Below are 24,270 nucleotides of genomic sequence, written 5' to 3'. Positions count from 1 at the left end.
AGTGGGGATTGTACCGCTGAAAGCAATTTTACTTAGAGCTAGTTTAAGCAACATAACATGTGAGTGCTACCTCATATACCCAGTCCTATTTTCCTGCCAAAACAGTCTGCACTATTATTTGTCACTTTGTGTCTCCCTACATATATTTGCAAGAACCTTAACCAACCATAACCAAGAACCAACATTCCCCAAGAATCCAGGAACAGCTGGGATTGCGATATATTTGGACTGTGAATATTTGGACTTTTTTATATATATATTTTTTAAATTATTATATTATTTTATTGTTTTACACCTTTTGGCGCAACCCATTTTCTTGTATTTAGTGCACAATATACCTGCTACTACGCGTGCATAGATTTATTTGTATGTACATCTCCACATTGTAGAGAAACTCTGCATTTATAGGTTTTTCAATTTATGTTGGTGGAAATCAAAGCAAACACATAGCAGATTTTTATTGTAACTTTTTTTTTATATATTGTGATGTAGTATTACAGTGAATACCAAAATTAACAAAGGCAGTAATTATAGGGTTAATATTTTATAAATTCATTTTTTACATATGTATTTACATGTATAAGTAGAATAATATGTTGCAATGGAATTATCTCCTAATGTGATAGAAGTCTTGTGGTCAATTACATCAACCTGCAACACTTGAGGTCTACTAAATGATGTCTCAACACCCCTTATAGATAAGATTGCTCTCAATAAGGATAATAACAGAATATGTGTCGAGTAAAGAGAGGTGGCTGACCTTTATAGTGCCTATTCAGAGAGACAGAATAGAGCACAGACTTAAAAATGTGTTTCTCTGTAATGTGGCTAAAAAAGTAGAAAAAAGGTAAATGGATATTTAATTGTACAAGTTGTGATCAAAACAAAACAAAGAAAAAACCTTGAATTTGTGCACGTTTGTTCAGGCGTAATTCACATCTTTCATATTATGTGCACCCACACTTATATAAAAATAGAAACAGGTCTTTCATGTCACATCAAATATTTGTATCTTAAACATAATTTAATATGAATAAAATATAAACATAAATTGAGAAATTAAGAAATTCTGGTTTTTTTTTTAGTTCTGCATGGCATTTTAACTGTGAATGTCACAATACTATTAGCTGTTACTGCAATAAAGTACACATATTTGTATTCAGCAATATCTCACAAGTAAAAAAGAACCCCCAATGTACAGGTTTTATGGTGTTTTGGAAAGTTACAGGGTCAAATATAGCACCTTACATTTTTCAGTTTATACACATTGAAATTTGCCATACTGGTTATGTTGCTTTTGAGAGCGTATGGTAGCCCAGGAATGAAAATTACCCCCATGATGACATACCATTTGTAAAAGTAGACAACCCAAGGTATTCCAAATGGGGTATGTCAAGTCTTTTTTTAGTAGCCACTTAGTCACAAACACTGACCAAAGTTAGCATCATATTTGTTGTGTGTGAAAAATGCAAATAACTAAATTGAACGCTAATTTTGGCTAGTGTTTGTGACTATGTAGCTACTAAAAACGCCTGGACATACCCCATTTGCAATACCTTGGGTTGTCTACTTTTGCAAATGGTATGCCATCATGGGGGTAATTCTCATTCCTGGGCTACCATACGGTCTCAAAGTCAACATGACCAATCTGGCAAATTTCAATGTGAAAAAAAGGAAATTCATGCCTTATATTTGACTCAGTAACTTTTGAAAACACCATAAAACCTGTACATGGGGGGTACTGTTATACTCGGGAGACTTCGCTGAACACAAATATTAGTGTTTAAAAATAGTAAAACGTATCACAACAATTATATCTTCAGTGAAAGTACAGTTTGTGTGTGAAAAATGCAAAAAAATGCATTTTTACTGACAATATCATCATTGTGATATGTTTTACTGTTTTTAAACACTAATATTTGTGTTCAGCGAAGTCCCCCGAGTAAAACAGTAACCCCCATGTACAGGTTTTATGGTGTCCTGGAAAGTTGCAGGGTTAAATATAGGGCTTGTGAGCAAAATTCTCTGGACTTTCTGCCTCAGTTGTCGGGCAGGTCCCTCAGATTGTAATTAATAAAATTACTTAATTATGTAAAAATATTATATAAATATATTTGTAGAATTTAAATATATATATGTATATGTGTATATACGTGTGTGTGTGTGTGTATGTATGTATATAAATTAGTTTTTATTTTTATATATATATATATATATATATATATATAGATAGATACATATATGTATTTATAACGTCATTCTAAATGTATTTTGAATGTAATATATATGTATATTAATATCAAAATACAGTTATAACACATTAAAACTGTTATATAGGTTTTTTTTTAAATTATATATAAAATTAACGTCATTCTAAGCGCATTTTAATATTAATATATATATATACATATTTTATTAATGATGCATGTATGCGTATGTGTATATAAAAGTACTTAGATCATATATATATATATATATATATATATATATATATATATGATCTAAGTACTTTTTATTTAATTTAAAAACTTTTTAATAACTTTGACTAACTTTTGAAAACTTTACAGGCATGAGGAGGACTGCCTGAGAGCTCAGGCAGGCCCCCTGCAGGCACTGCAAAAGCCGGCTATTCCGGCCATGTGATCGTGAGGACCCGTGATCACATGGTCGGGGAGGGGGCGCCGGGGAGAGGGGGCCGGATCGGGCAGAGGGGGTCTGCCTGAGCCCAGGCAGACCCCAGGATTGTGACAGCTGGCGTGGGAACGGCGAGGACCCGGTAAGTAGTATGGGCAGCGGGGACATTCTATGCCGCCCGCCAGCATATAGGACCGCCCCAATAAGGACGGCATAGAACACCCACGTCCTTAAGGGGTTAAATGCTTTGCTTTGTGTTATATGTAAGTATTTCAAGAATTTATATAAAATTTGAATAAAAAGAAAAGATGAACAGTCAGGGATGAATAAAAGGCTCCCTGTTCAAATTGGGAGAGGCAATGTTTTGGACAGACACTTCTGTCCCTAGTGACATCTTAGCTTTCTGCAAATTAAAAAGTAAAACTATACTCACTGAATCATAGTAAAGGTATACTTTGTCATCTTTTTTTTCAACCAGTTTCAGGGATCCACTGGCTGGAATTCCTTCTTTGCCCAATGTAAATCCGCTAAGAAATCCAACCTCTAATAGGGCCATTCCAGTCTCATTCCCTATGCCTTTGTAGCTAGGAAAGAATGCACAATATAAATGAGAATAATGTTTAGTCAAAATATCTGTAGGTGATGGATAACACAATAAAATTAAGTAAACACTCTAAGCAACACAACAACTAAAACATGATGTAGTGGTTATGGTGCCAGGAGTGCCCTACTGCTCCAAGTGTATTTGTAAGTTATCATTTTAAATAAATAGAGGTAAAACATCAGTTTTGTTTTTAGATCACTTTTCAGGATCACCTACAAAACGTTTAATTATGAACTCCACCCCCCCCCCTTTTTTAGTGTGTTTGTCCGTTACGGAAATAATGGTCCTTACATATGATTTACTCCAGTGGTTCCCAAACTTTTCAGGTTCAAGGCACCCTTAATATTTCAATATTTTTCCAAAGCATCCCCAGTCAAAATTTCTAGGTTGTATATCTGTACAGCAATGCGGTATTTACTGGCGCTATAGTGTAATGTACAGTGTTGGTGTTTGAAGTGGTGCTTGCATAAAGTTTCAGTGTTTTAATAAAGCGGTGTGTTTGTATGTAATGTTTGTGTTTGATTGCAGGGGAGTGTTTGAATGTTATGTTCACTTTTAAATGCGGATGTACATTTGTGTGAAGTATTTCTATTTGAGTGAATGGGTGTGTTTGTGTATCCTTTTGGAGTTTGAATGCATGGGTGTGTTTATATGTAATATTTGTGTTAGATTGCAGTGTTTGCAGAGTGTGTTTGTATGTTGTGTCTTTGACTTCTTGATTGCATACACATACACTACCACATACATACATACATACATACATACATACACAGATATACATGCACACACAGATATACATGCACATTAACACACAGATACATATAAATACACTGACACATACACACAAATCCATATAGACACTGACACATACACACACACACCTACACATACACACACACTATAACACACACATGCACTGACATTTTCACACACACACACACCAACATTGAAACATGCTGGCTGGTGTGAGTGATGGGGTCTGGAGCAGCTCTGAAGTGCTCCTGTCCCCTCATGCTGCGGCTGCCTTCTCTCCCTCCCATGCTGTCTACCTGCACAAAGCTGAAAGGAAATGACAAGCTGTCACTTCCTCCAAGCTGGCAGACACTACACCGGCCGTTCCCGGTCTTAAAGGGCTGTGGCACCCCCCAGGCCCCTGATCAGCCGTTATGTTGCCCGATGCTATAATTATAGCACAAGGGAAACATTCACACAGTTTGGGAACCGCTGATTTACTCTATATATTCTGTTATTTTGTTATTTTGTATTAATGAATACATTTTTCTGTGTTATGTAAAACATGTAAAACTTTATTTCAATAAAAAAATATTTGAAAATAAATATTGAATGGATATATAATATTCTTGACTCTAAAGTAATTTTTTAAGGAATCCTTCTGCAGTTTGACAGTGAGTGATTTGCATAGGCAAATATGTGGTATTATAACACTCTCTAGATATATTGCATGTGTACCTAAGCCTTTTTTTTCTAAAAGTATTACTAGTTCTAGAAGCTCCTGTACGATCATGTAGTTTAGCCTTTGGGTGAAACCATAAGCCCAAGACAGGGATACGTACACTACAGCGTGGGACAGTTTTTAATAAAGAAGATATTGAGTGCTTTAGGGAAGGTTTTTTATATTCATTTTATTTTCAGCTTGAGGTTGAGTTAGATTTCTGCAACCCATATTTGCATGAGGTTGGTAGGAAATTAGTAATATATTACACAGAATGAATATATGTAAATTGTTTGTGTCTTCTAAAATTAGGCATAAAATATATCATTAAATTATGATAACTGGGAAACAATTTTGATGATCTGTTAATTAAGGTACACGTAGGAAATTATATTGTTGATGGACAAAAATATATACCGTAGTTAGAGTTACATAACAAATATATGGTTCTCTAATCTACTACTGTAATATGTGTGTGTCTATGTTTTCTACTTATACTCCTCTTTTATTTTGCTGCAGATGAATTGTATACACACACACTTTCTAAAACTCACTGCAACTGCAAATTTAGGCACCTGTTCTAAATAAGGATATTATGAAAAAGTGCACATGCAGACTACACAATTATTAAAATGAAAGGGAGATTTTTGTTATTAAGAAAGGCCAACACATTTAAATATGTTTAGTTTAGAAAAAAACAGCTCACTTGAGGTAGTGAGGGGGCACGTGGCCTTCTGGCTCAGGGAGGGTCCCTTTCACAGCCAGAGTTTAAAGCACAGAAAGGGATTCACTGGGACCCTGTAAGAGTCTGGGTCCTAGACACTATATTGCCTTGTAATCCAGCTCTGGTTAGTTGGAAGATCAAACAGTGTCCCTATTTAGGAGTGATAGTCCCTATTTTGATACAAAATCCTGCTGTCTCTATTTTCTATCCTTATATCACTTTTTACTAAGATCAATATTGTTGGTTTGTTTGAGTGCATGACAGAGCTCCACAGCAACTAACCTTGTGCATACTTCCACAGAAAGTCCATCCAAGTTAACTTCATTATCGATTACCGTAACATCCAAACTGAACGCTTCTGGGATTAGTGAAGTTCTTTGCTGCCTTGAGGATATCTTCTGATTATACATAATATTGAGCTGTGATATAAAAGAAATACATGTCAGAGCATATACCAAGTCTCTGAAATATGAGTATCATTGCTGAAAGCAATCATACAATTTAACTGAAATAGCATAGGTAATACATTTTTAAATATATACATATTTTTGTACCATCTATTACATTTGATAAATTGTACGCACTACAATTGTTTCATAATTAAAATACATTCATTTTAAAATGAGATTCATTTAACAGTATACCATGAGGTGTTATGCCTCAGATATATTGCTCTAAATTTTGCAAACAATTATACATTTATCCTGATTTTAGCACCATTCATATACTAAGTTTTGGCTTAGATATTTGCATAATTGTAGTCCTTACTTAATGGCATTCAAGGCTTTTAGGAAACCCAATTGCACGGTTTATTCAATAAATGTACAATTTTCTATGAAACCCATGAAGCATGTGCTCATCATAACACATTTAGGGTTTCATAACTAAAGAGGGAGTTGCAGGGAATTTAATGTGTATTGAAAGTGAAAATAACATTTTAGGACAAAATAGCCAAATTGGAAAAAAAAGATCAACATATAAGAAATGTTTTTAATTGAGCTATTTTAACCCACAATTTTTTATTCACTTTGAATTCATGACTATTCGCATGACTATGTAACTTTCTTTTGGACTTTAGTGCCACATTTATTTTCGATTTCAGCAGTTCTCTATTAATTGCTTTTTTTTTCAAGACAACACCTTATTCCACATACAGAAAGAAAAAAAAATAGAATATATAAACATACATATGAAGTGCATACTTAAATAAATTCCAATATAATCAGGCTTACATAGGCTCTGTGAGCATGCAAAACTGTTATGAAAAATAAGAAAAAAGAAACAGATCTCTTCATATAATATAATTGCACACGACAAGAAGAGAAACTGCCATAAAGACTATGTTAACAGAAAGTGTCACATCCAAGAATATCAATTATCGTTTCTTTATAGATCAGATCATCTAAACATTTAATAGAGAAATAGAATTTCCCCTTTTAATACGAAAGCTGTTGGACTTCTTGTATCTGATTGATTTTCGAAGAAGTACAATGTTTTTAGAATGTTACATTCTTTAATTGTAACCAGTGAAGCACTATAACTTTTTTATCCAAATTTCATGCAATTAATTTTGTGACAACATTTTTGCCAAAGTATAAATAGTTAGTATTTTTTGGTCTATATTGATATTTGGACGATCCCAATTAGAAGTGACTTTTCAGGAGTGTTGTCAATTTTTAATTTAGCTATATTTTCCAGAAAATGTAGTCCTTAATACCTTCACAGCTTCACCAAATATGTATATACGTGTCTCCCCAACTTCCATCCTCTCTATAAAGACTGTTATTGCTAGGGACTAACCCTGGATCCCATGTCTCCCAGCCCAGCACTCCTTGTTTGCAGCTCCAGAGTCACCTTTTACCAGCCAAGGGGCCGCTGAGACATGGCGGTACACGAGTAACTCTGAACTTCTCTGGAACTCAAAAGCAGATCGCGGAGTCACCGTGGTCTGCTAAATCTTCAACCAGAGCTCTCTCGGTCCCAGGACAAGCAATCAGGGAACCTTTTGGAGGGTTAACACAGTGGGTGGGTGAGGCATTGAATGACACCAAGGATTTAAGGGAGCTCCATATATCCACAGAAAGCGCTGTGTTTTTAGGAGACCGAGGATCTCTACCCAGCACTAGGGAACCCTGTGCCAGATTGGAAGCTAGCCACATAGCGCTGAACTCTTGACTTCCACCTAATTTGGGCTAGCCTTATCTGATCTTGGTGCTTTTTGGACTGAATGGACTCCAGAGAGACCTTTTCATGGATATCTGACATGTGGGGGTGCTCCATTATATGATATGTGTTGTTTTTTTGTATTGCACTTTCAGGAGATAATTGGTTTAACTGAGAGCTGTCTCCCATACACAAAGGCGACAGCGAGGGCTTGGGTTATTCTGAATGCAGTACACATGCTGGGGGTCTGTGTATATATTTCTGTGCTTTGTCCCAATAAACTCAGTTCTTCTTTACCCTTCACTATGTCTCAAATAGTGAGACAGCAATATACCCCGGCAAAAGGCTATAATCACGCTGAGCTCTAAATACACAAGATAAAGGGGACGTGGTGATGACAACCAAGCGATTGTTGGTATACCGCCATATCTGGTGGCAGCAGTGGAAATGTCCATTTCTCTGGAGCCATAGTGAAGCTCACAGCTGGTGTGGCAGCGTTATGAGCAACGAAAGCGGACGACCCTGAAAAACCTGCTAAAAGTATAAGGGAGACCTGCTAGCAATAAATCAAAGGCTACCCGGATAGCAGAATTGATGCAGCTTGATGATGCCGACTCAGCATCCCCAGGGGTCAATGAGTACATCCGAGATATCAACACCAGGCTGGTCCTGCTTGGCCCCAACCCCTCGCAGGAAGTCATTCTCCAAGTCATTGCTAGCGTGGATGCCATAGCCCCAGTGAATAAGCACCATGAGGTCAAGATGGCAGAGGCTCAGCGACTGGCACCCTTTGTGGTGGCGCCTCCTCCACCCCATCCTGCAAAATGCTAAATACCCTTCTATATCTTACAAAACACCACATTTGTAATTATATTATAAGTGAAAACTGTTAAAATTCCATTTTCATTTTTATTGTTAAGTGAGATCAAAAAGATTCTCAAATTGATTATCTTTTGGGGCATAATTTCTTGCAATGGTTTTCTATTTTCTGTTTGACATAGAAGTTTACAAACTTGATTATCACATCTCTTGGTTTATCAGTTGGTAGAAATCTAGGTTTAAATCTTCTGTGAGCCCATTCTATAATCACTTGGTTATTAGCCTCTTGTATCTTCATATCTTTAAAAAGGTGAGATAGTCTTGTATTTTGCTTTGGTCAATGCTCTCGGTGATTCCCCATATTTGTTTGCGGAGATAGGCATTTTAAGGTAGCCTTAAAGAAATTAGAATTGTATTTTTATGTGTGCGCTGTTCCTTAACCTGTATTATGATCTATATGGATGAACTATGGCAGACAAACCTGTAACTGCAAGGCCAAAATATTTGAAAAAAGTTTTAGATCAACATTCCAGAGTGATGTTGACCGATAACATTTACAAAACTCTAGATCCTTCCCATCATTGGATAGGATGGGAATGTGCTGCTAAAGTATGCCTTTGAAAGGACCCACCGTCAACCAAAGAATTCAAGGTCCTTAAAAGATGTGGTAATGATTCTGAACTTAAAGCCTTATATTTTTAATAAGAAGCCTATCAGGGTCAGCTTTTTGTCAGCTTAAAGGGACACTTTAAATAAGTCAACCCATAAATAATCATAACCATTTAGTAGATATAGCCCCCCCCCAAAAAAAAACATGCATGCATTTCATTAAGCATTATTTTCATTAGGGATATATGAAAAATAGCTTGCAAAAGTTGCAATTCTCTTATTAGCTGTCTTTGCAAGCCTCAATCTTCTTCCCCCGCCCAGAGTCTCTGTGGCTTTCCAATCACAGATTTATCAATTCAGCTCAATGAGTAGTCTTTGCAAGGCAGGTGTTCTGAGCAATTGCTGCCTCTTGAGTTTAGCTCCAATGAGCTAAACAAACCAGTAAGTAACAGGACATGTCTGCTTGACACAAAATTAATTTCTAAAAGTGCCAATTTCTATTGAAATCTGCACTTTTAGTAAAATGAAAAAAAGAGGACACAATCTTCACACATAAAGCATTTCAGCAAGCTAAAGTGATTTAGGAGACCAGAGTGTCCCTTTATTGACCTGATGCAACTACTAAATTGTGATAAGAGAATCCAATTCCCACACTACTTCCACTGTTACAGAACATGACACATGAGTCTGCAAATAGTCGTCAATGGTGGTACCCCATTTCCTCAAAGAAAGGATCTAATTTCAATCAGCTTCTATGCCAATAGCATATATATTTTTATTATTAAACATAATAAACACTTCAGTAAATACTGAGGAACTGTGGCTTTCAGAGTAGAGTCAGTTGTGCTTTAAGCTTTAATTAAGGGAATGTACGGCAACCATGTCATTGCAGGACGTCCAATGAGATTGGAAAGAACTTGTTGAACTTACCTGCACAATAGCTAATCCATTTCCAAATACAGAAATATTCAGTGTCAAAGGCTGAGAAACAGGAACCTGTTTTTAAAAAAAAAATTAAAAAATCATTGATTAACTTTTCATACTATATTTTCAAACATATCCTGATGGATATCTGTACATTCCAATCAACTCAGAAATATCTATATAATGTTTTCCAAAATAAAAGTCATCTCTAGTTTAACACCATAGGAGAACTTACATGGTTTACAACATTTTCTTAGAGACACATACAGGGTTATTCACAAAAGTGAGAATTCAAAGTGAATTTCAAATTTAAGGTTTAATTAGCCCGAACCTGAAGCATAGCTGGCATAGAGAATGTTTCCAGTTTAGATATTTATACTTTGAATTTGAAATTCACGTTGAATTCACCTTAAATTCTCACTTCAGTCAATAACCCTGTAACCAAAAAACAAATGTGGGAGTAGATGCAATTATACAAATCTAAATTAAGACATAACTTTTATTGTAAATTCATTTATTAACAGTAATGAAATCTATTTACATAAAACAATAGATCTATCAAACACTGGTGGGTACAAAACCACTATAGTGTAAAAAGTAAAGGTACATATACTTAATAATCAATAAACAAATCCTTTAAGTAGAGATGGCCCGAATAGTTCGCTGGCGAATAGTTCCTGGCGAACATAGCATGTTCGCGTTCGCCACGGACGGTGAACATATGCGATGTTCGGTCCGCCCCCTATTCGTCATCATTGAGTAAACTTTGACCCTGTACCTCACAGTCAGCAGACACATTCCAGCCAATAAGCAGCAGACCCTCCCTCCCAGACCCTCCCACCTCCTGGACAGCATCCATTTTAGATTCATACGGATGCTGCCTTTTTTTTTTTTTTTTTTAGACAGAAGTGTGTTATATTTGAGCATGCTAGGCTGAACGTGCGTATATCATGGCTAGTTGCACTGAGGGTATGAGTATATAGCAGTACATTGTTGTGAAAGATGGCTGTCATGTTTAGGGTGTAGCTTGCACGTTATCAACTGTGTATTTATATCAGCAGCTCCACCACTAGTTATAAATCAAGTGTGAGTCTCCCCATGAGATGAGACTAGTCAATAACATAATACATGAACGGTTAAGGTAAAGGCATGTAAGGAACTACGACAATAAACTCTTTAGGAGGTGAAATAATGACATGTTTAAACGCTTGCTACTTTACGATTAGTTAATGTGCAGAGAGCAGTTCATGTGATCAAAGGCATGGTGTGGAGGATCGGCTATAGTGGGACATGCTTGGCAGGCTGCTGTTTACTGCTTGTGCTTATCCGATCCCTTCTGGGCGCCAGGTACAGACCCTGGGAGTCCCTGATACCTGGAACAACAAAGGCAAGTCTCTGGCTGAGTGCCGGGTTTGCGGCTTGAGGTGGTGGAAGCTTGTTTTGTCAGGTGGTCGGATCTGCCCGGTGGTGCTTCACGTCCGGTGCGGGATTGTGGTGGCTTAAGGTGGAGGCGAGTGCTTGACGTGTGGCAGGCTCTGCATTTCTGTTTGTGCCTCCGGTCCCGTCTTCGACGCCTTTTGCGTTGGTGGATTTTAATGGGGACTGCTTCGCTTAGCTGTGGTGGAGCTTGTTGGGGCTGTGGTGGAGCTTGTTGGGGCTTCCTGCTTGTTATTTGCTTCCAAAATTGATTAAAGAGTCTGTCCCGCTTAGACTCAATATCCTGCCATGCTTTGCTGGTACCAGGAGGACACGCGGCTGCGCCATATTGGGAGAGTCGCAGATGAGTATGTCAGCCTGGGCGGCTGTGCTCTGTGCGTCCATTAGCTCCAGACAGCCTCTCAGGGGTTGACCGGGATAACCCCCACCGGTCCGAGGGGGAGGGGGGTAACGGAGCTCCTGCCGGGAAGTAGCTGCTCCTGGGCATCCCAGGATCGGGAGATCATCCGCCTCTCCCGCCCGGTGAGCACCAGGCCACACTTGCCACGCGGAGGTAAGTTAGACTCTGTCGAGTTGCTGACCGCTATTAAGCATGTCGAGTTGGTCAGGTAGGAGCAACATTGCTGGGTCATCCCCTTCTGGGGTGAAATTTGCTTGTTGATAGCTGCTTAAAGTGAGATATTGAGGGAGCTCACACGAAGTGCGTCTTTCCTCCATGACAGCTAGGCCCCGCCCCCCGGAAGCTGCATTCTTAGTGAGAGGAGGGACAGTGTAGCTGCTGCTGATTTAATAGGGAAATCGATAACTGGGCTAGTGTATTCAGTGTCCACTACAGTCCTGAAGGACTCATCTGATCTCAGCTGTAAGGCAGGGCCGGATTAACATAGGGGCTGATGGAGCTGCAGCTCCAGGCCCAGGCCCAGGCCCATGGGATAGGCCCATTGATATGAAAAAAAATATATATATATTTTTTTTTACTCACTACTCTTAGGGTTGCCAGGTATTTCTCATGTATTTCCTATGGTTGCCAGATATTTCTCAGAAATATTTCTCAGGTATTTGAGGCCGCCGAGCCGGTGCCGGTATTGCAGTAATAAACAGAGTATAAACAGATATTTTTCTGCAATACCAGCACAGGCCAGTAGGGGCCGCTGTTATGTGGAGAGAGGCATGGATAAGAAGTTACAGCATCTCCCTCCCTGCCTCTCTCTACTCACTGATCCGTGGGGGAGCAGCTCTGCACAGAGAGGCCAGACAGCAGCTCCGGGCCTGCGAGACATGGAGACGGTGAGAGACTTGGGGATGCTGAGACATAGGGACACTGGGGAACATGGGGACCCTGAGGCACTAGGGACACAGTGGCCCCATGTCTCCCAGTGGCCCCTAGTCTCTCTGTGTCCCCTTGTCTCCCAGCCAGTGTCCCTAGTGTCTCAGTGTCCTCATGTCTCCCAATGTCCCTGGTGTCTCAGTGTCCCTAGTCTCCCAGAGTCCCCTAGTCTCCCAGAGTCCCCTAGTATCTGTGTCCCCATGTCTCTCCCAGTGTCCCCATGTCTCACAGTGTCCCAATGTCTCTAACTGTCCCCCAGTGTCCTAGTGACATCTGGACACTGGGATACATGGGGGCAAAGACTCTAAGGGACACTGGGAGACATGGGGATACAAACACTAAGGGACACTGGGCAACATGAGGACACTGAGACACTAGAGGACATGGAGAGACATGGGGACACTGGGGGATATAGGGAGAGATGGGGACACTGGGCGTCTTTGAGACCTGGGAGACATGGGGCACTCCCAGTGTCCCCATGTCTCCCAGCCAGTGTCCCTAGTATCTCAGTATCCCCATGTCTCCCAGTGTCTCTGGTGTCTCTTAATGTCCGTAGTGTGCCAGTGTCTCTAGTGTCTGTGTTTCCTAGTCTCTCAGTGTCCCAATGTCTCCCAGTGTCCCCATGTCTCCTAGTGTCTCAGTGTCCCCTAGTATAAAAGAAAAAATCTCAGGCACTCACTGGGATAGATTTAAGCAGGTTTATTGGACACCACAACGTTTTGACCTGTACCCAGGTCTTTATCAAGTCTCCAGTGCCCCTATGTATCACAGTGTCCCCTATGTATCAGAGTGTCTCAGTGCCCCATCTCTCCCAGTGTCCATGGTGTCTCTCAGTGTCCGTAGTGTCTTAGTATCCATAGTGTCTCAGTGTCCCCTAGTCTTCTAGTGTCCCCATTTCTCACAGTGCCCCAAGTGTCTCAGTATCCCCTAGTAAAAAAAAAATCTCAGGCACTCACTGTGATAGATTTAAGCTGGTTTATTGGACACTGCAACGTTTTGACCTGTACCCAGGTCTTTATCAAGTCTCCAGTGTTCCCTATATATCACAGTGTCACCTATGTATCACATTGTCTCAGTGCCCCATGTCTCCCAGTGTCCCCTCATGTCTCAGTCACCCAGTGTCCCCATGTCTCCTATTGTCCCAGAGTCTCCCATTGTTCCCTAGTATATCAGTGTCCCCAGGTCTCCCAGTGTCCCAATGTCTCTCAATGTCCCTTAGTGTCCTAATGACATGGGGACACTGGGAGACATGGGGACACAGAAATGCCTCATGTTCGTCCCTTTCGGCAGTTCTGGTTATGTGATTTGTGTAAGTGGCCCACCCTTTTACCCCATCCATAGACTTCCTTATTTCCTGGACACTGCTGTTAGGGGGTATGGGTTTACTTGAAAGCGTGAGATTAGCATAGGGAATGTGTATTCTCATAGCTGCATCCTATGAGTTACCCTCCAGCATCATCTCCATCAGATACATGACGCTTAGGAGGTAGGACTGTTTTAGTGTTTTTGGTCAATAAGATTTTGTAATTAGGCACATCATAATTGTCAGCACCAGGCCCACTGGGCTCTTAATCTGGCCCTGCTGTAAGGACAGCACCCCAAAAAGCCCTTTTAGGGCTAGAACATCAGTCTGCTTTTTTTTTTCCTGTGTAATCTAATTGCAGTTGTCTGCCTGCCAGCGTGTGTGTGTCAGGCTCACAGTGTATACTGTGCCTACTTGCCCAGTGCCACCACTCATATCTGTTGTCACAATAGCTTGCATTTAAAAAAAAAAAAAAATTTTGACTGTAATATAATAGCAGTCAGTTTCGTTCACACGTGTGCGTTTCAGGGCCTGCCAGGCACAGTGTCACACCAGTGCAACTCATATCTTGTGTAACAGTAGTGTACATTTAAAAAAAAAATATTTTTTGACTGTAATAGATTGAATAGCAGTTAGTTGTCTGCAAGCGTGTGTGTCAGGCCTACAGCGTCTACTCTGCCAACTTCTGCCAGTGCACAGTGTCACTCATATCTGTTGTCACAGTAGCTTGCACGCATAGTACTACTAATCGAAAAAAAAATGACAGACAGTGGCAGGCCACCCTGCAGGGGCCGTCGTGGTCGTGGTGCTGTGATTCCCTTTGGCCCTAGAATAATGCCCAGTGTTCAGAGGCCACGTACCCTGAACTTGAAAAGTTCTGAGGACATAGTTGACTGGCTAACACAGGACACCCAATCTTCTACAGCTTCCGCTCGGAACCTTGACGCACCATCCTCCTCCAGCTTAGCTTCGGGCACCTCTCAAGTTACCACTCGCCTGCCTGCCGCCACCACCAACACTAGCACCACAGCCGCTTCACTTGATCTGTCAGAGGAGTTATTTACACATCAGTTGGAAGAAATGAGTGATGCGCAACCATTATTGCCAGAGGATGTAGATAACAGGGATATGTCTCAGTCAGGCAGCATTACACACATGGACGTATGGTGTGGTGATGATAATGTTGTACCCGCTGCTGCTTCCTTTGCTGAGTTGTTGTACAAGTGAAGCGGTTGATGATGACGATGCATCCATGGATGTCACATGGGTGCCCGCTAGAAGAGAAGAAGAACAGGGGGAAAGTTCAGATGGGGAGACAGAGAGGAGGAGGAGACGAGTTGGAAGCAGGGGGAGGTCGTCGCAAGGAGCTAGTGGCACAGTCAGACAGCATGCATCGGCATGCGGGGTCAGCCAGACAGCACGCCAATCAACGCATGCTGTTGCCACCACCAGAATGCCGTCATTGCAGAGCTCAGCAGTGTGGCATTTTTTTGGTGTGTCTGCCTCTGACAACAGAGATGCCATTTGCAACCTGTGCCAAAAGAAACTGGGTCGTGGGAAGTCCAACACCCACCTAGATACAACGGCTTTGCGAAGGCGCATGATCGCACATCACAAACACCTATGGGATCAACACATGAGTACAAGCAGCACACAAACTCAAAGACGCCATCCTCCTCCTGGTCCAGCATCTTCAGCCACGTCAACCACTGCTGTCCCTCCATGCCCCCTCTCAACCATCCGCCACTCCGTCTCTCGCCTTGAGCAGTTCCTGCTCATCTGCCCACAGTCAGGTGTCTGTCAAGGACATGTTTGAGCGTAAGAAGCCAATGTCACAAAGTCACCCCCTTGCCCGGCATCTGACAGCTGGCTTGTCTGAACTCTTAGCCCGCCAGCTTTTACCATACAAGCTGGTGGAGTCTGAGGTGTTCCAAAAATTTGTAGCTATTGGGACACCGCAGTGGAAGGTACCCGGCCGAAATTTCTTTGCACAAAAGGCAATCCCCAACCTGTACTCGATTGTGCAAAAGGAAGTAATGGCATGTCTGTCACACAGTGTTGGGGCAAGGGTCCATCTGACCACTGATACCTGGTCTGCAAAGCATGGTCAGGGCAGGTATATCACCTACACTGCGCATTGGGTAAACCTGCTGACGGCTGCCAAGCATGGAATGCGTGGCTCTGCAGAGGAGTTGGTGACACCGCCACGACTTGCAGGCAGGCCTGCTGCCACCTCCTCTACTCCTCCTACTCCATCCTCTTCCATAACCTCCTCGAGTTATAACCATAACCTTCCTGAGTCCTCTTCTGCTGCTGCAGATCAACGGCACCCCCCCAGCTCCCCAGGTACTATTCCACATCCCGGATATGGCAGTGTCACGCCGTCTTGGGGTTGACATGCCTGAAAGCAGAGAGTCACACCGGACCAGCACTCCTGTCCGCCCTGAACGTACAGGTGGATCAGTGGCTGACTCTGCACCAACTGGAGATCGGCAAAGTGGTTTGTGACAACGGAAGAAATTTGTTGGCGGCATTGAATTTGGGCAAGTTGACACATGTGCCGTGCATGGCACATGTGTGTAATCTGATCGTACAACGCTTTGTGCATAAGTACCCAGGCTTACAGGATGTCCTGAAGCAGGCCAGGAAGGTGTGTGGCCATTTCAGGTGTTCCTACACGGCCATGGCGCACTTTTCAGATATCCAGCGGCGAAACAACATGCCAGTGAGGCACTTGATTTGCGACAAACAAACAAAAGTGGAAACCACCCAGAATACGTATAAGTATAAAAATAGAAAAGGGGACAACCTGATGTAAATCAAATGTCCTTGAATCGAATCTATGAAAAAATTGAAATAGCTTGCATAGCGTAAAAAAGTATATATAAATAGTGGATATAAGTGAGATTGGAAATACACTCACAAACAAACGATAATTCAGGCCTTTCACCCTCTCAGGGGTTGTATGATGAGTGTAGGTATCCTCCGACACGATATATGTAAATGTAAAAAATGCAATATAGTGAAGTATGTTTAGAAATATACAAAATCACATTTATTCATTGCACTTACAAAATAGCAGCATAAAAAGGCATCTCTCCATATACATATGGAACTCCTGGTAGTGGTAGTAGAGTGTCCACAGTGGAGATCCAAGACCAATAGAAGAAATGCAGGATCCAAACAAATAAATAAAAACAATAAGCATATATAAAAGTTCGGTTGTATCTGGTTACATCCAACGCGTTTCGTCCTGTCAGATGTCGGACTTCTTCAGGGATAACCTCGGGTCCATCTCTGATGGTATATATATCCTTATAAGCAATTTTCGGAATCCGATACACATGAAAATAAAACTTGCGTTTCGCTAGTGAAACGCAATAATCGAGCGCGAAATCCATAGAGCCTCTCAAACAGTTCCGGGTTGTAGTGCGCATGCGCGTAAAAATGCGCATGCGTCAACTCAAAAGACTGTTACCTACAAGGGACAAAAAACAGAGAACGGCGAAAATATCGCCTGAGCAAATGACCGTGCAAGTTCTATCAATAAAGATCTAAATATAGTGGCGAAATGAATACCCCATATTGTTGATATGTATAGCATGTACACACATATATATCTCAATGCAACTAATGCATATAAAGAATATTACAAAGAATATATATGTAAGTGTGTAACCAAAAACTATACATATAACTATAAATGGGGACTAGATTAGAGTCTGACTTAGTGTATACAATGCAGTTAAAGGTATATTAACCCTCATATAGGTGGAATTCATATATTACATAAAAACATGCAAAATGAATGGAATCAAGTATTGAAATACTATATGTAGATCAAAAATTGAAATAATAATGAAATTATAAAGGTACACATATTATAATATTACATAAAAATTATGTTACATGAAAATAACTACATAAAAAGTATTTACATAAAGAGGAGAACATAACCTTATATTTAAACATTCCCAAAGAGAGCGCATGTAGAAAACTTGATTAGATAAGACCTTGTAAATCAATTTCTTGATTAAGCCCCAGATTTAAAGTTTTTAGGTTGAAAATCCACAGAGCCTCTTTGTCGGTTTCGGTGATACTTCAATTTTGATAGTTATGGCTCGCTTCAGGTATGATGTGGACCTTTACCGACAAAAGGTCACTCCGGGTCATTCTAAGCTTAGCGTGTCTTTATGCAATCTATAGCTGTATACGGAGTAGACCCTTCCGTTCCCAAATTACTTATAAATACTGTTTTCTTTAACCATTCTAGATGATAATTACCACTAGAATAATTCAGTGTCTGAAGACCCGAAAAGGCACTGTAAAAATATTGTAATAAATGAAACAATGACTCAAATAAATATAAGATAAAAGTGTATTGGATGAATGTAACAGAATGCAAAAATAGTCAGTAAATAATTAATCTTACCAAAGTATTAGTGACAGCATATGTCCTTGTGTATGATGCTCTGCGTGCAAGTGAGAATGGAATAATGGTTGAATGACAACATCCTATCCTTTCTCCTTCAGTTAAATAGCCATTTTGTCCTCCATAAAGCAGCCCCCACCTGTGTGATTTTCCCAAAAAGGTTTTCTAACTTGTTACATGATGTAATGTATTGCATATCTAAGTTTGGGATATTCCCTAAATGGCTCTTGCCTGTAATTAGCTTACGAAGTGTTTTTGTATACATTTAACTGACAGCACATGTGTTTTTGGAATATTCTCTAGAAGGCTCTTGCCTGTAATTAGGTTACAACGAGTTTTGTATACATTTGACTGACAGCACATGTGTTTGTTCTAATTTAACTTTAACCTTTTAGCTGTTAACCTTGTGGGATGTCATTGAAATGTTACTTTTTCAAATCTAAGCAAAAGGGCCTGCAATATTTCATACACCTATTGTACATTAGTATTAAATATATATACATATATATTGCAAACTGCACATTAAATAATGATCCATACTCCACACTCTTTTCTAACTAACTCCTGTTGCTTATCTCCACCTCTCCACCCTAATTGGATTGAATCTATTCCAAAGACTTGTAGGGTGTTCCAAGAAAATAAAGAACAAGAATTGCAGTGTCTTGGTACACTGTGATCAATTTTATTTTTCCGTATATTATTATAATGTTCTAATATTCGGGTGTGTAGTTTTCTGGATGTGCGGCCCACGTATTGGGCCCCACAGCCACATTGCAATAGATAAACTACAAAAGAAGAAGAACAATGAATATGATTCTTTTTTTTATATGTTTTTTTCGTATATGTACCCATAAAATCATGAATTTTCCTTTTTAAATGTGTACATGTAGAGCAATGGCCACAGCTGTAGAACCCTTGTATTTGGACCTTCAGAAAGTTGTTGCAAGTAGGAGTTATAGGTAATAAACTAGGTGCCAGTTTATTCTTTAAATTACTTGATTTTTTATAGATTACTGTGGGAAAATCCGGTAGTACATCTTTTAGGATCTCATCTCTCTTTAGGATGTACCAATGTTTTTTAAGGATTTTTTCCACCTGTCTCGCTTGGGAGTTATATTGTGTGACAAACGCAAATTCGAATTTGTTATTGGTATTTTTATATTTATCTTTATTTTTATTTTTATTACTCCATTTGAATCTATTTTTTAATTTTTGCTCGACCGTTAAGGGTTCCAAACCCTCTTCGTCTTTATTAATCAAAAACAATGACCTATCAGAATTTAATATTTCAGTTTTAGATGTCTCCATTTTTTGGATATTGTATCCTTTTTCTGCATATCTTTGTTGAATAATTTCAGACTGTTCCAGAAACATGTGGTTATCTGTACAATTCCTTCTGAGCCGGGTGAATTGGCTCTTAGGAATATTCGAAAGCCAGGAAGGATAATGAGTACTGGAATATTCAATCGCTGTATTGCAATCAGTGGGCTTAAAGTACGTCTTGGTTTTTAGCTGGTTGTTTTCTACATATATAGTTAAATCTAAGAAATTTATACTTGAATTACTGGATACTGAAGTAAATTTCAAATTATACTCATTATTATTAACTTGCACCAAAAAAGAATTAAGGCCTTCCAGAGGACCGTCCCAGATGATCAAAACATCATCGATGAAGCGCCGCCACAGGACCAAACCACCCCCATCATGGTCCGCCAACTTGATGTGCTGACGTTCCCAATGGGATACATACAAGTTGGCGAAGCTAGGCGCGAATTTAGTACCCATGGCGACGCCGCATCGCTGAAGAAAGAATTGAAACAACAAGAAGAAACAACAACCCTTCTTTTGGAAAAACAACAACCCTTCTTTTGGATTCTTGGCAGAATTAAATACACTGTTAACTACAGGTTTAGATAATCATATTATCAATTCAGATGAATTTAAATACATCTATAACCCGAACTGCAAAGTGGCAGTTTTTTTTTTTTGCCAAAAATCCACAAGAACACAAAAAAAAACCCAGGCCGCCCTATTATCAGCGGAATTAACTCCTTGACATGTAATCTATCAGAGTACGTGGATTTATTTTTGCAACCATATGTCCCATTACATAACACCTTTATTAAAGATACCAGACATATTTTACAAGACTTACAATCTATAGAGTGGAAACCTTCCTATCTTTTGGCCACAGCAGATATCACAGCTTTATATTCCAACATTCCCCACGCCAAAGGGATTTCTTGTATTCAAGATACTCTAAAATCACAACAAGTTCTAGAGGATACCCAGATTGAGTTTTTGGTGAACTGTATTCAATTCGTACTCACCAAAAACTTTTTCTGGTTTAATGGACAATTCTTTCTTCAGCGATGCGGCGTCGCCATGGGTACTAAATTCGCCCCTAGCTTCGCCAACTTGTATGTATCCCATTGGGAACGTCAGCACATCAAGTTGGCGGACCATGATGGGGGTGGTTTGGTCCTGTGGCGGCGCTTCATCGATGATGTTTTGATCATCTGGGACGGTCCTCTGGAAGGCCTTAATTCTTTTTTGGTGCAAGTTAATAATAATGAGTATAATTTGAAATTTACTTCAGTATCCAGTAATTCAAGTATAAATTTCTTAGATTTAACTATATATGTAGAAAACAACAAGCTAAAAACCAAGACGTACTTTAAGCCCACTGATTGCAATACAGCGATTGAATATTCCAGTACTCATTATCCTTCCTGGCTTTCGAATATTCCTAAGAGCCAATTCACCCGCCTCAGAAGGAATTGTACAGATAACCACATGTTTCTGGAACAGTCTGAAATTATTCAACAAAGATATGCAGAAAAAGGATACAATATCCAAAAAATGGAGACATCTAAAACTGAAATATTAAATTCTGATAGGTCATTGTTTTTGATTAATAAAGACGAAGAGGGTTTGGAACCCTTAACGGTCGAGCAAAAATTAAAAAATAGATTCAAATGGAGTAATAAAAATAAAAATAAAGATAAATATAAAAATACCAATAACAAATTCGAATTTGCGTTTGTCACACAATATAACTCCCAAGCGAGACAGGTGGAAAAAATCCTTAAAAAACATTGGTACATCCTAAAGAGAGATGAGATCCTAAAAGATGTACTACCGGATTTTCCCACAGTAATCTATAAAAAATCAAATAATTTAAAGAATTAACTGGCACCTAGTTTATTACCTATAACTCCTACTTGCAACAACTTTCTGAAGGTCCAAATACAAGGGTTCTACAGCTGTGGCCATTGCTCTACATGTACACATTTAAAAAGGAAAATTCATGATTTTATGGGTACATATACGAAAAAAACATATAAAATAAAGAATCATATTCATTGTTCTTCTTCTTTTGTAGTTTATCTATTGCAATGTGGCTGTGGGGCCCAATACGTGGGCCGCACATCCAGAAAACTACACACCCGAATATTAGAACATTATAATAATATACAGAAAAATAAAATTGATCACAGTGTACCAAGACACTGCAATTCTTGTTCTTTATTTTCTTGGAACACCCTACAAGTCTTTGGAATAGATTCAGTCCAATTAGGGTGGAGAGGTGGAGATAAGCAACAGGAGTTAGTTAGAAAAGAGGCTCTGTGGATTTTCAACCTAAAAACTTTAAATCTGGGGCTTAATCAAGAAATTGATTTACAAGGTCTTATCTAATCAAGTTTTCTACATGCGCTCTCTTTGGGAATGTTTAAATATAAGGTTATGTTCTCCTCTTTATGTAAATACTTTTTATGTAGTTATTTTCATGTAACATAATTTTTATGTAATATTATAATATGTGTACCTTTATAATTTCATTATTATTTCAATTTTTGATCTACATATAGTATTTCAATACTTGATTCCATTCATTGTGCATGTTTTTATGTAATATATGAATTCCACCTATATGAGGCTTAATATACCTTTAACTGTATTGTATACACTAAGTCAGACTCTAATCTAGTCCCCATTTATAGTTATATGTATAGTTTTTGGTTACACACTTACATATATATTCTTTGTAATATTCTTTATATGCATTAGTTGCATTGAGATATATATGTGTGTACATGCTATACATATCAACAATATGGGGTATTCATTTCGCCACTATATTTAGATCTTTATTGATAGAACTTGCACGGTCATTTGCTCAGGCGATATTTTCGCCGTTCTCTGTTTTTTGTCCCTTGTAGGTAACGGTCTTTTGAGTTGACGCATGCGCGTTTTTACGCGCATGCGCACTACAACCCGGAACTGTTTGAGAGGCTCTATGGATTTCGCGCTCGATTATTGCGTTTCACTAGCGAAACGCAAGTTTTATTTTCATGTGTATCGGATTCAGAAAATTGCTTATGAGGATATATATACCATCAGAGATGGACCCGAGGTTATCCCTGAAGAAGTCCGACATCTGACAGGACGAAACGCGTTGGATGTAACCAGATACAACCGAACTTTTATATATGCTTATTGTTTTTATTTATTTGTTTAGATCCTGCATTTCTTCTATTGGTCTTGGATCTCCACTGTGGACACTCTACTACCACTACCAGGAGTTCCATATGTATATGGAGAGATGCCTTTTTATGCTGCTATTTTGTAAGTGCAATGAATAAATGTGATTTTGTATATTTCTAAACATACTTCACTATATTGCATTTTTTACATTTACATATATCGTGTCGGAGGATACCTACACTCATCATACAACCCCTGTGAGGGTGAAAGGCCTGAATTATCGTTTGTTTGTGAGTGTATTTCCAATCTCACTTATATCCACTATTTATATATACTTTTTTACGCTATGCAAGCTATTTCAATTTTTTCATAGATTCGATTCAAGGACATTTGATTTACATCAGGTTGTCCCCTTTTCTATTTTTATACTTATACGTATTCTGGGTGGTTTCCACTTTTGTTTGTTTGTTATACGTTTTCATAGGTGGTTGTGAAGTTCACCTGGGGCTATCCACAGTATACGTGTACATCTCTAGTGTATATACTTTGTTTTTTTTGTTTCATTGCTTGATTTGCGACAGCCCGACACGTTGGAATTCAACACTCCTAATGTTCGACCGCCTGCTCCAACAAGAAAAAGCCGTTAACGACTATTTGTATGACCGGGGTGCTAGGACAGCCTCTGCGGAGCTGGGAATTTTTTTGCCATGTTACTGGACGCTCATGCGCAATGCCTGTAGGCTCATGTGTCCTTTTGAGGAGGTGACAAACCTAGTCAGTCGCACCGAAGGCACCATCAGCGACATCATACAATTTGTTTTCTTCCTGGAGCGTGCCCTGCGAAGAGTGCTGGATCAGGCCGTAGATGAGCGTGAAGAGGAAGAGGAAGAGTTGTGGTCACCATCACCACCAGAAACAGCCTTATCAGCATCGCTTGCTGGACCTGCGGCAATGCTGGAAGAGGATTGTGAGGAAGAGGAGTTAGAGGAGGAATGTGGCTTTGAGGAGGAGGAGGAAGACCAACCACAACAGGCATCCCAGGGTGCTCGTTGTCACCTATCTGGTACCCGTGGTGTTGTACGAGGCTGGGGGGAAGAACATACCTTCAGTGAGATCACTGAGGACGGGGAATGGGACATGAGTAGCTCGGCATCCAACCTTTTGCAAATGGGGTCTTTCATGCTGTCGTGCCTGTTGAGGGACCCTCGTATAAAAAAGGCTGAAGGAGAAGGACCTGTACTGGGTGTCCACGCTACTAGACCCCCGGTATAAGCAGAAAGTGCCTGAAATGTTACCGAATTACCGCAAGTCGGAAAGGATGCAGCATTTGCAAAATAAATTAAAAATGTATGC

The 24,270-nt window shown here is 39.6% G+C and overlaps 1 protein-coding gene across 1 annotated transcript in view; it reads right to left on the bottom strand.

Moving 5' to 3' along the window:
• Positions 1 to 24,270, bottom strand: part of LOC134586250 (CD109 antigen-like) — a 128,586-nt gene that overhangs the window by 5,424 nt on the left and 98,892 nt on the right. Inside the window, exons 29-31 of the mRNA XM_063441743.1 lie at positions 9,937 to 10,002; positions 5,698 to 5,834; positions 3,068 to 3,218 (exon numbers count right to left, since the gene is read on the bottom strand). Coding sequence (XP_063297813.1) covers positions 3,068 to 3,218; positions 5,698 to 5,834; positions 9,937 to 10,002 — 354 coding nt within the window. The remainder of the gene's footprint in view (positions 1 to 3,067; positions 3,219 to 5,697; positions 5,835 to 9,936; positions 10,003 to 24,270) is intronic.

This window comes from Pelobates fuscus, chromosome 2 (genome assembly GCF_036172605.1).
Source record: "Pelobates fuscus isolate aPelFus1 chromosome 2, aPelFus1.pri, whole genome shotgun sequence".
In the NCBI taxonomy this organism is placed as follows: domain Eukaryota; kingdom Metazoa; phylum Chordata; class Amphibia; order Anura; family Pelobatidae; genus Pelobates; species Pelobates fuscus.
The sequence above is the reverse complement of the archived record's forward strand: the minus strand, read 5'-3'. Positions and strand labels throughout refer to the sequence as shown.